The sequence below is a fragment of the Ahaetulla prasina genome, chromosome 4 (assembly GCF_028640845.1).
Source record: "Ahaetulla prasina isolate Xishuangbanna chromosome 4, ASM2864084v1, whole genome shotgun sequence".
In the NCBI taxonomy this organism is placed as follows: Eukaryota; Metazoa; Chordata; class Lepidosauria; order Squamata; family Colubridae; genus Ahaetulla; species Ahaetulla prasina.
This window is the reverse complement of record NC_080542.1, coordinates 149338319-149350645: the sequence shown is the minus strand read 5'-3', so window position 1 is coordinate 149350645 and position 12327 is coordinate 149338319. Positions and strand designations below refer to the sequence as shown.

At 50.7% G+C, this 12327-nt stretch overlaps 1 protein-coding gene across 1 annotated transcript in view; it reads left to right on the top strand.

The window, feature by feature from the left end:
- LOC131198296 (SCO-spondin-like) overlaps positions 1 to 12327 on the top strand; it is a 139980-nt gene that overhangs the window by 114049 nt on the left and 13604 nt on the right. The window contains exons 83-96 of the mRNA XM_058182783.1: positions 436 to 656; positions 1651 to 1692; positions 1807 to 1977; positions 2120 to 2329; positions 2623 to 2790; positions 3013 to 3144; positions 4506 to 4749; positions 5912 to 6064; positions 6405 to 6451; positions 8045 to 8215; positions 8755 to 8934; positions 10115 to 10270; positions 10750 to 10880; positions 11593 to 11717. Of these exons, the coding sequence (XP_058038766.1) occupies positions 436 to 656; positions 1651 to 1692; positions 1807 to 1977; positions 2120 to 2329; positions 2623 to 2790; positions 3013 to 3144; positions 4506 to 4749; positions 5912 to 6064; positions 6405 to 6451; positions 8045 to 8215; positions 8755 to 8934; positions 10115 to 10270; positions 10750 to 10880; positions 11593 to 11717 (2151 nt within the window). The remainder of the gene's footprint in view (positions 1 to 435; positions 657 to 1650; positions 1693 to 1806; positions 1978 to 2119; positions 2330 to 2622; positions 2791 to 3012; positions 3145 to 4505; positions 4750 to 5911; positions 6065 to 6404; positions 6452 to 8044; positions 8216 to 8754; positions 8935 to 10114; positions 10271 to 10749; positions 10881 to 11592; positions 11718 to 12327) is intronic.

Here is a 12327-nt window from a genome sequence, read left to right as displayed (position 1 = left end):
AACATGAGCCAGTTGCCAAGCCTCTAAATTTTGATCACATGACCCTGGGGAGGCTGCAACGGTCATTAAGTGTGAAAAACAGCCCTACAAACCATTGTAGCTTTGAATGGTCACTAAATGAATGGTCGTATGTTTAGAACAACCTGTAGGTTATACCCTCCACGTATACCCTTGTGTGATACAAACCGTCCTTGACTTACAGCAGTTCATTTAGTGACCGTTCCATATCGGCTCTGAAATAAAAGACCATTTCCCCCCCCCCCCATGTTTATGATTGTGGTCCCATGATCAAAACTGGCTGACTTAGCAGCAGATATTTCTAGCTCAACTGTGGTCGTATGTCAAGGATTACGTCTATTCCTGGAATTCAATTATCCTCCTACATCCGGGCAAACGCCTCCTGATGCCTCCCTCTCTTTCCTCCCCTCCTTCCAGCTCCTGTCGCAATGGCCAGCTGGATTGCATGTTTGCCCTCTGCAACGTGGACGGTGGTTTCACGGCTTGGACCCCCTGGTCTCCCTGCTCTTTGACCTGTGGCGGGCTGGGCAACATGACCAGGACACGCGATTGCACCCATCCGAAGCCTGCCAACAGCGGGAAGGACTGTGTTGGCCCTCGGACAGACATCAAATACTGCCAGACTCTGGATTGCAAAGGTGAAGGCCAGAAATGGCCACCGCGGTTTGGGACTTTCTCCACCGGTAGACAACCCTACATAGCAGACCATAATAATCTAGATAATTTATTGGAACATATTCTATAGCAGTGGTCCCAAACCTTTCTGGCTCTGCGGACTGGCAATGTCAACAGCGGTGGGAGGGAGACGAGATGGTTGTGTGCACAAGCCACTTGTACAGATATTTCATGTACATGTCTGCTCACATGACGCTTCCGCTGCCCGGTTCCCAGAAGGCTGCAGCCCAGTACGGGATTGCAGCCCAGGGGTTGGGGACCCTTGTTCTATGGCATCTTCTATATCACCCACAGAAATTGTAGGTGCTCCATCACTGGAGGTTTTTAAGACAAGATTGGATACCCATTTGTCTGGAATGGTTAAGGGTGTCTTGCTTGAGAAGGGGGTTGGACTAGAGGACCTCCAAGGTCCCTTCCAACTTTGTTATTCTGCTATTTTGCCTCCACTATTCCAGCATTTCTCAATCTTGGCAACTTCAAGAAGTGTCGATTTCAATGCCCAGAATTCCCCAGGCAGCAAGCAAGTGAGGAGAGAGAGAGAGAGAAAAATAACCATAACCTTATTTCCCACAGTATAAATCCTCAAATTTCCTGCCTCTGAAATCTGCTATCTTCACAATCTTAGACAATACATAAACTTCAAACGTGGCTTGTTGGACGTATCTTATGTACGTCTGAAGACTGGTATCTAAAAATTACATAGAAGAAACAAGGCTGGCCTTGGAAAACTGGGCCCACACACTTAAGTTAGATTTTGATTAATGTCTTTTGGGGACAAAACCGAAGAAACTACCAACGATCACAACCGAAGAGACTGCAAATGATCAAAACCGAAGAAGCTGCCAACGATCAAAAACCCTGGAAAATACTTGCTGCACAATGTGCTTTGCACATGACATGATGATGATGGTGATGGAAATCTTCTAACCTCCCCCTGTGTTGCATTTTGTGTTTCAGAAATGACCCACACCACAATAGGACCAGTCCCAGCGACCCCAGGTGAGCCCTGGGCAACCCTGTACTTGTTGTTTTAACGGAAGGTGATGGGAAGGAAGGGAACTCAACCCTGGCGACTCTGTTGACATGGCCGGCCTCTCTCTCCCCACCTGGCAGGGGCTGAAGATGGCGGCCTGACCCCCTGGTCCTCCTGGACGCCCTGTTCCAAGACCTGCAGCGATCCCGACCTCCCTGCCATCAAGACCCGACGGCGGTTTTGCCTGAGAGGAAGCGGCTGCACGGGAGACACCGTGCAGGAAAGAGAATGCAACTTGCCGCAGTGCACAGGTGGGCGGCATCGCTCGCGCGTGGAGTCCTGGCTCTTTGGGTTTGCTAAATAATGGCTCGAAAAAGGCCCTCGGTTGGCCTTCTTCCTCAAGCCATTCTGAGGGGTGCCCACACTTCCTTTCACCCGCTGGTGCCCCCTTAGAGACTCCTGTGTGCGAGGGCAAAGACTGCCTCGGCCTGAACTGCACCTGGAACCGCTGGTCCCCCTGGAGCGAGTGTTCCCGCAGCTGTGGGGTCGGGCAGCAGCAGCGCCTGCGTACTTACCACCCTCCCGGCCAAGGTGGGCACTGGTGCCAAGACATCCTGACAGCCAACTTAGAGAGGCGTTTCTGTAACCTGCCAGCCTGTAAAGGTACGTTTGGGGCCTCGGTCTTCCCCAAGATGAGGTGGCAAGGAGGTTTCCCCTGGGGGGAATTCACTGGCAAAGCTACTGCAGAAAAACAATTCCCCTCTTTTGTGCTTTTATCTGCATCCAATCATTCCTGTAGCAAGGGGTTCCACAGGTGAACTGTGTGGGGAAAAAACGCCATCCCCGGTTGGAGCTGGTTGGAGGCTGGGAAGAGAAGGGCACACACAGCCCAGAAGCTGACCCATAACTAACCAGGGATCGGGGTGGGTCTTCCTTGCCTTGTATCTCTGCTGCAGTGGACGGGGCCTGGTCGAAGTGGAGCCCCTGGTCGTGGTGCGACCGGATCTGTGGGGGTGGGCGTTCCACCCGCACGAGGACCTGCACCAGCCCGCCCCCCAAAAATGGAGGGCGCCACTGCCCTGGCGAGAAGTACCACGTGCGAGTTTGCAACCCCCAGCCCTGTGGTACGTGGAGGGAAGGGTTTGCGGTGTTAGCAGCTGGACATAGAATATAAAATCATTGGGCTGGAAGGGACCCCTGAAGGTCTTCTAGTTCAGCCCCCTGTTCCAGCAGGAGTTCTTATTCTATCCAGGTTGAATAGACCCCTTTCCAGATGGGGGTCACAATCTGGTCATTCCTGACGCTTTTCCAGACTTCTGATTGTAACAGACACTCTTGTTCTGCAGAGGAATCCTGCCCTCCCATGATGCTCTGGGTGGGGTGTGCCAACCGGTGCCCCCGGCATTGCTGGGACCTCCAGGAAGGCATTGTGTGCCAGGAGAAGGAAGCCTGCGAGCCTGGCTGTCGCTGCCCCGATGGTGAGGAAGCTTTGTTTATTTAGTGACCGTTCAAAGTTACCACTGGCCCTGAAAAAAGTGACCGATGACCGTTTGTTGCACAACCCTTGCAGGGGGTCACATGATCAAAATTCAGACATTTGGCAACTGGTTCATATTTAGGATGGTTTGCAGTGTCCTGGGTCACGCGATCCCCTTTCTCACAAGCAAAACCATAGGGGAAGCCCAATTCACTTAACAACCGTGTTGCTAACTTGACAAATGCAAAGATTTACTTCACCACTGCAGCAAGAGAAGTCGTAATGTTGGGCAAACTCACTTAATGAATGTTTCATTTAGTGACATCAATTTGGGGCTCAATTGTGGTTGTAAGTCGAGGACTACCTGTAGGGTCGTTTGCCTGCTAGAGTTGGTGGTGGGAAGAGGTTTTCTCTTTGGTGGTTCCTTGATTAGAGTACTGGGTTCTTTTGTTGATTGTTTGTCTGGTGCGAATCCCTGCTTATGCTAGAAGATGATTCTCAGACAAATCAGCCATCAATAGATACATAGAGAAAAAACATATTTACACACCATTGAATTGAATGATTCAATGAAAATTGAAGAAGAAAACAGAAAGTTCAGAGTACATCCGCACCACCAGCCAACACACAGATAAGCAGGGATTCACACCAGACAAACTATCAAGCAGAAAACAATACTCTAATTCGTGGCCCGCAGGCTGGATGCGTCACGTGCTGACCACATCTACGCCTGGTTTAGTGAAGGGGAAAACGATCACAAAACATCACGTGACAGCAACGTAATGCCACGAGTTTGACACCCATGCTCTCATCAAAGAACTATTGAGACACTCCAATCCTCTCACAAACTATAAATGGGCAATGAACCCCAAATTCCTTTGCACTGAGGATGTTACCTAGCCAGGTAACCACACAATCAAGGCCAATTCAGGCCTAGTGTCAGGGTTCCAAGGAACACCCCCAACCAAATAAAGCTCTGAGACCTGAGGTTCCTCAAAGTTCCAATTTATTAGAGATGTCATATTGGCACAGCTTGGAAAACCCAAAACTGAAAGCTTCCAGGTTTTCCACACCTCGTTGACAGTTCACAGCCCTGCCCCACACCCAACAAGTTCATCACATTGTCCAATCAACTCTTCACACTCAATTGGATACAGTCTTCAGGCAGTCTCCATCAGGCAGGCAAAAGTCCTTGAATACGGAATGTTGTTATGACTAACCTTCTACCGCTCCAACAACAACCCCCTCCCAACTTCCCCAGCTAAAATATGTGGCAGTTAAGAAGCAAAAAGAAAATCGCCTTCCAAAACTGACACCTAGATCCAGATTTGCTTTTTTTGCTCACCTGGCTCTCTCTGTTAGGTACCCTGGAGCAGGATGGCATCTGCGTTCCCCTCACCCATTGTGAGTGCACCGATGCCCAAGGACACAGCTGGGCGCCGGGCAGCCAGTATGACGATGGCTGCAATAACTGCACCTGTGCCCCTGGAGGGAGGCTTCTCTGCACCAACTACACCTGCTCTCCCACCGAGTGCACCTGGAGTCTCTGGTCCAGTTGGTCCCAGTGTAGCGTCACCTGTGGGAACGGCCTGCGCACCCGCTTCAGGCAAGGCTGGTACCAAGGCACCGTGGGCAAAGTCAGCCTCTGGGAGGGGACCGGACCTTGGGACTCAGGGAGCAGATATCCTCCTCATTGAGGGCCACATCCCAAAAGGCAATAAGACAGGAGCCATCTCTGTGCCAGTTGATTCCCACACAGAAAGAGGTTCAAGAGATCCACCTCCTCTAATCCTCCTTTCTCCAACTGAGAAGCTCTCGGTCCTCGTCAGATGCTAAGACAGCTGTTAGGAGGAAAACCAGGAAATCTCCACCCCAAATACATGGTCATAGATCAGGGGTCACCAACCGTGGTCCCTTTAAGACTTGTGGACTTCAACTCCCAGAGTTCTGGGACTCTGGGAGTTGAAGTCCACAAGTCTTAAAGGGACCAAGGTTGGAGACCCCTGTCATAGATGACTTGTAAACCGGAAAGTGTTTCAGTTGCTGGAATCCTGGCAACTTCACCCTTCCTGTCTCCATAAATCTTGTTAAAGAAGGCTATTAGTAGTTTTTAGCAAGATTTATTTAACAAGATTTATGGAGCCAAGAGGTGTGAAGCTGCCAGAATTCCAGCAACTGAAACTCTTTCCAGTTTGCAACCCTGCCTATTACGATGACGAGTCGATGAAAACCGTAAGTTGTAAATTGACCGACCGGATGTTAGAAGCTTCTTTCACAGTGGTCATTAAGCGAACCCATTGTTCACTATGAGGTGTTTTTTGCCAAAGAATGGAAATAAATGGCATTTTTTTGGCAAAAACGATGTAAATTGTGATCACGCGATCCCGGGTTGCCGCAAGCAGCAAGTCAGTTGCTGAGCTCTCGCAATGTAATCACATGACCCTGGGGAAGAGAGCCACCTATTGGAACCAGGTTGCAAGTACCTTTTGAGGAGATCTGTCAAGTGGTCCCTAAGGGACCAGTCATAAGTCAAGGACTACCCAAATCTGAGAATTGTAATGGGGAACTGAAGCTTAATGCTTGAACCTCTTTGTGGAGGAAGAGAAGGATGAACCTCAAGGACCCCAGATAGGGGTCAGAAGCTATGGGGGCCATTGTCATAGATGGGACTGCAGAAGTAGTGGGATAACTGGACTGGGCCAGCAGTTATGAAGTGGGATTTTCAGGGAGAACTTAAAAGATGGTTTGCAATGTTCTGTCCCACACAGGACCCCTATCTCCGGCTCCTGGGCCCCCGACTGCCTGAAGGAGCAGGTGCAGACCCACCCCTGTGCCTTGGACCCCTGCCCACCTCTGTGCCTGCACGAGGGCCGGGAGACCAGCCTGGGCAGCACCTGGCTCCTGGGGGAGTGCCAGCAGTGGTGAGTGATCTCCCTCCACCCCTTGTCCTCCACAGAAAACTAAGTAGACCTCTCCTAGATCAGAGACCCCCAACTTTTCAGGCACCAGGGACCACTTCCATTGTTTTTCCGTGGACCGGAGGTGGCATGATTTCATATGCTGCCTGCATCCCGTGGTTGGGGCTTCGCTTGTTTGTATGGACGAGTTTCTGGCATGCTGCAGTCTGACAAGGGTCCATGGACCAGGAGTTTGGGACCCCTGACCTAGGTGGGAGGGCTTTGCATGCAGGGATACCCAGCTAGGGGGGTCGGAGATGTTCCACAACGAATTCACGGATGCCTTTGTCTCCGTCTCCTGCAGCATTTGCACCCCGGAAGGCATTTATTGCCTGGACATCACCTGCATAGGTGAGTTTATTTTCCTTGTAGTTGAACAGGTAGGTAACATCAAGCAAAGCGGAATGAACAACAGTTTTGGTATCTGGTTATGTCAGACAAAAAGGAAATATGTTAAAAACAACTCGTTGGGACCCAAGAATCACGAAAGACATGCAGTGTTATTTCTGACCAGATGTTGTGGCCTGTCAGCCACTGGTCCCTCCAGCAGCCAAATCAGAGGAAGAGGAGGAGCCGTGGGAGTCAGGGCCAACATCAAGGCAACCTGAGATCTCTGAGGGGGAAGAGGGAATGGAGCTGGCAGAGAGAGAGAGGAGAGGGGTGGATCCTGGGCCGGCCGTCAGCCCTCAGATGGAAAGTGAACAGCTCCCAGGAGGAAAAGCTGGGTCCAGTGCCTGATGCACAGAAGGCAGAGGAGAGGAGAGCAGTGGAAATCTATAGGCTCATCCTTGAGACGGAAGAGCCACCACTGCTAATGAATCTCCACCCTAGCTCTGGGGATAAAAGGCAGGGGACAGAGATGAGCAGGTGTGGCAGACAAATATTCATCTCCCTGCCAGACAGACCTGTCAGCCTGCGGAGAGAGAGAAACTTTTTGGCAGGGCTGCTGGTGCTCCTAATAAAGGAATCATTAATTTAAATACAGAGGGTTTGTCATGCTTGGAAAGCTGGGCCAGAACAGCAGCTTCCTTTATCATTCCTCACCTATAGACAGAATCTTGCCGAATTAAAGCAACGATTTCCAGCACTGTTGATCTAGAGATAGTTCTCGTCTTACAAGCAATTCGAAGTTACAATGGCACCAAAAAATTGGCCAATGATCGTTGCTCAACCTTATGACTGTGGCAACAATCCCCCTGGTCACAGAATCAAAATTTGGACGCTTGGGAACTGACTCATACTTATGACAGTTGCAATGTCTTAGGGTCATGTGGATTCTTTTTTACAAGCTTCTAATGAGCCGTCGTTGGGGAAGCCAGATGGCACTTCACAACTGGGCCGCGAACGTAACAACGGCAGGGATTCCCTTAATAAGTGTGGCAATAAAAGTCGTACAGGGGGGCAAAACTCACTTAACAACTGTCTCATATAAAAATGGAAATTTTGGGCTTCGTAGTGGTTGTAAGTCGAGGACTGCCTGCAGCTTCTGGAAAATAATAGCTTAGTTCATTCTCAGATGTAGCTGTGAGATCCAGCAATTGATTGTTCCTTCCTTCCTTCCTTCCTTCCTTCCTTCCTTCCTTCCTTCCTTCCTTCCCTCCCTTTTCTCTCTTTTCCTTCCTTCCTTCCTTCCTTCCTTCTTTCCCTCCCTTTTCTCCCTTTTCTCTCTTTTCTTTCCTTCCTTCCTTCCTTCCTTCCTTCCTTCCTTCCTTCCTTCTTTCCCTCCCTTTTCTCCCTTTTCCTTCCTTCCTTCCTTCTTTCCCTCCCTTTTCTCTCTTTTCTTTCCTTCCTTCCTTCCTTCCTTCCTTCCTTCCTTCCTTCCTTCCTTCCCTCCCTTTTCTCTCTTTTCCTTCCTTCCTTCCTTCTTTCCCTCCCTTTTCTCTCTTTTCTTTCCTTCCTTCCTTCCTTCCTTCCTTCCTTCCTTCCTTCCTTCCCTCCCTGCAGTGCACGGTGGATGGACCCCCTGGTCCCCCTGGTCCGACTGTCCAGTGACCTGTGGCGGCAGTATCCAGATCCGAACTCGCGCCTGCATCAACCCACCACCACGCAACCAAGGCTTACCCTGTGTGGGCCCCGACACCCAGAGCCAGAACTGCTCCACCCAATCCTGCCTAGGTAAGTGCTCCACTGGGCCCTTTGAGGCACTCTGGCTGGCAGTTGCAAATTCTGAGGAGTATTTATGATAGCATTGCTCAAGTCATAAGTACATCCCTTTAAAACAATTCAGTTGCAGTCTCTGTATCGGAAGATACATCTCGGGGCGGTGTAAATCCTGCAACGTGCAGGGGAGTAACGACCAACCGTGCGCAACAACCAGAATCTCTTTTGTGGGTCTAGAACAACTCACCATGGCCAACTCGCCAAGGGGCAGTTCCATGCTGTATTCATCGTTTCGTTCAGTTACTTTTATTATTGGTGACCACATTTTGGTCGAAATTATTGTGACTCTTATATTTCTGGGTGGACTTTTTTTGTTTGTTTATGGTTGGCCATGGTTCCGTCAAAACTAAGTTAACTTTCATATTTATTGAATTGTCCAGCGGCGGGTGGTCACGTAGCAAGGTGTCTCAAGGTAAATTAGCCATGGCGTGTTGGCTGTGGTGAATTGTCCCATTCTGCTCCTTTGGTACCACCACCACCCCATTTTCACGCAGAAGATGAGCTGTGTCCCTGGTCGGCATGGAGCCCATGCTCGCAGTCCTGTGGCACCGGACTGACCTCACGTACCAGGAGCTGTGTTTGCCCAACTGCTTCAGCAGGCACCGAGGGAGGTCCTTGCACCCAGCGCAGCCATCCCCAGGAGACGGAGGCTTGTTACTTGCAGGCCTGCAGAGGTAGGGAAGAAGCATCCCTTGCGATTTGGGACAGGGTGCGATTACCTACAAGGGACATCCTTTAAGACTCCGTTTTGGCATGATAGGATCATAATTCTAGCCATCTGCTACGGTACCCCACCATCTCCACTCAAAGCCATCTCCACTGGCTCTCCATCTTCCCGGGAGCTTCCAGCCTATACCACTGCCCAGTTGTGATGCCATAGGTCCCTTGATCCAGCGGGCTGTCCTGTCACGATTCCTACTGGCCGTGGATGATGGGAATTGCTGTAGATCCTGGGAATTACTGGCTGGGTAATTTTGAGAGTTGAAGTCCACAAGTCTTAGTTTGTTTGTTTTTTTTAATTTGCATTTATATCCTGCCCTTCTCCTAAGACTCGGGACGGCTTACACTGTGTCAAGCAATAGTCTTCATCCATTTGTATATTATATACAAAGTCAACTTAATTTCCCCCAACAATCTGGGTCCTCATTTTACCTACCTTATAAAGGATGGAAGGCTGAGTCAACCTTGGGCCTGGTGGGGCTTGAACCTGCAGTAATTGCAAGCAGCTGCTGTTAATAACAGACTGTCTTAGCAGTCTGAGCCACTCAGAGGCCTTGTGCAAACTTAGTGTTGCCAGGGTTGGCCACTGCATTCTACACTCTACAAGCCAGGCAGGGAAATCCACCAGGAGAAATCTCAGCCATGGGAAATCTTCCAGAATTTGAGAAGAAGGCAGACTGAGAATGATCAGAGGAACTTTCTCTCATTCGCTTCCTCAAATTAAAACTCACCTTTCAGAAGAACAGAAGTGAAAGGCTGCAGCCCATTCAGAACGGGGCAGCACAAGTGGTGAGCAAGTTGTGTGAGTGGCGGGCAGGTGTGCTCGCCGCTTGCACAAATGAAGCCTCATGTGTGAGCGTGTGCATGCCTGACACTTGAATGGAGCCATCCCTTCCCTCCCCACTTTCTCCGGTGGGCTGCCAAGCAGAAAATGTTGACCCCCTGCTCAAGCAGGAAGTTCCATACTATTCCAGACAAATGGCGCACCAGATCTCCTTTTTAAAAGCTGCGTGGTTCCTTTCTGCCTCCCGATCCCAAGGCCATTCTCTGAGCACCCTGCTGCTCCATCCTCTGAGGCAGCGGCTTCTAGCACCCGGCTGGGTCCCAATCCTCCCTGCCCTGCCTCTCCTCCAGATTGTCCCTGGAGTCCCTGGACGGTCTGGACTCACTGCTCCTGCAGCTTCCTGGTGCAGCAGCGCTACAGGAACCAGCAAGGCTGGAAAACTGACCGGGAACCGTGCCTGGGACTGGATGGGCAATTCCGGATGTGCAATTATTCCCAGTGTTCAGGTGAGGCTGCGCCACCACAACCTCCTCAGTCCTCGGCAATTGGCGGGAAGTTTTGTTTTCAACCTGCCGCTTTCTTGTCTTCTCCTAACTTCTCATAATCGTAAACCACCCCTTACTTATTAAATATTGATTTCATTTTGATCCCGCCTTGATCACTGTTTATACATGATTCTAGGTAGCGCACATATCTAATAGTCATTCCTGCTCCTATTTCCCCCCCAACAACAGCCCTGTGAGGTGGGTTAGACTGAGAGGGTGGCCCAAAGTCACCCAGAAGGGACTAGAACTCACACTCTCCTGGTGATTGACCAGAAGTCATCCAACTGGCTTTTGGACCTAAGGCAGAACTAGAACTCACGGTCACCTGGTTTCTAGCCTGCTGCCTTAGCCACTAGAACTTATCTCCTCATCAGGCGTCCCCCTCCTCGCCTGCCCCCCCCCCGGTTCCTGAGCTAACTTCTTCCTGTGTCTTTTTCCAGAGTCCAGCTGTGACCCCCCCTTTGAATTCCGGGCATGTGGCTCCCCCTGCGACAGCCACTGCTCTACCCTGAAGCACCCGGAGTTGTGCAAGGACATTCCACGCTGCTTACCTGGTTGTTACTGCCCGCAGGTGAGCGCCGGAGAGATTGACCTGTGGAACTGCCACCCTCAACCAGCTGGGAGGGCTGGTTGGAGACGGCCACAGAGGGTTTCTGCCCACATAGGGTAGCAGTGTGGACATGGGGCAGACCCCCCCCTTTCTGCTCATACTCAGGGCCACACTGAGTGTAGGTAATTCTCTGTAATTTCCATCGCTAAGCTAGACCTTTGTCAAGTGATTTTTGCCCCATTTTACCACCTTACTTGCCCCAGTTGTTAAGTGAATCACTGCAGCGGCCATTAAGTGAATCTGGCTTCCCCATGGATTTCGCCGGTCAGAAGGTCACCAAAGGAGATCGTGTGACCCTGGGACACTGCAACAATATGAGTCAGTGGCCAAGGCTCTGAATTTTGATCATGTGATCATGAGGATGCTACGACGGTCATAAGTGTGAAAAATGGCCCTCGGTCACTTTTTTCAATGCCGTTATCACTTTGAATGGTTATAAATTAAGGAGTACCTGCAGTCATTCTGGGGGTTTGCATCAAAGGGAAGGGAAGGGAAGGGAAGAGAAGGGAAGGAGGGGAGGGGAGGGGAGGGGAGGAGAAAGGGAAGGGAAGGGGAGGGAAGGGAAGGGAAGGGAAGGAGGGGAGGGGAGGGGAGGAGGAAGGGAAGGGAAGAGTGTCGGGAGTCCCAGAAGAAGATGTCTCTGGAAAAACCCCCCCTCTCTGTGTCCCTGAAGGGTCTGTTGGAGCAGAGGGGTTCCTGTGTGCCCCCCGCGCAGTGCGCTTGCCTCCACCCCGACCAGGCAGGGGGCCCCGTCTTCATGGCGGCCGGAGAAGCCGTTCTGATTGGCTGCAAGAAATGGTGAGTCTTGGTTTTCTGTGGGGGACGAAGGAGCAGGGGGTTTCCTTTGGGAAACACGCCTCAACAAATCTCAGAATCACAGAGAAGGGAGGATCCCCCGATACAGATCTTATCCTTCTGCCATTGCTCTCTGCATCAGCGGTGGTGTTGCTCCCAGGTCGGACCGGTTCTATAGAACCAGTAGTAAAACTGGCGGGAGGCTCCACCCACTGACCAAAACGTCATCAAAAGTAAGTTTCTAGTCCCTAAGGCTCCGGGAACAATTGCTGACTTCTCTCCTTCCTAGAGTTATTTCATCAAATAATAGAAGCAGAGTGGCATTGGCCCAAAGGTGTGATTCTACGCCTGGCCTCTTTAAGAGGGGTGGACTTCAACTCCCAGAATCCCCCAGCCCTCTTAGCTAAGCTGGCTGGGGAACTCCACATCACTTAAAGGGGCCAAGTTTGAGAAATAGCTGGTTTATTCAGACCTTTGAAAACTTCTTAAGTATTTTGCTACCTGTGAGGGAAATTGTCTGGGGATGAGGGGAGATGTGGGATGAGAGGGCATGGGGGAAAAGTTTGGCAGTTCCACTCTGTCCTGCACAGAACGGCGAAGTTCCATGTTTAGA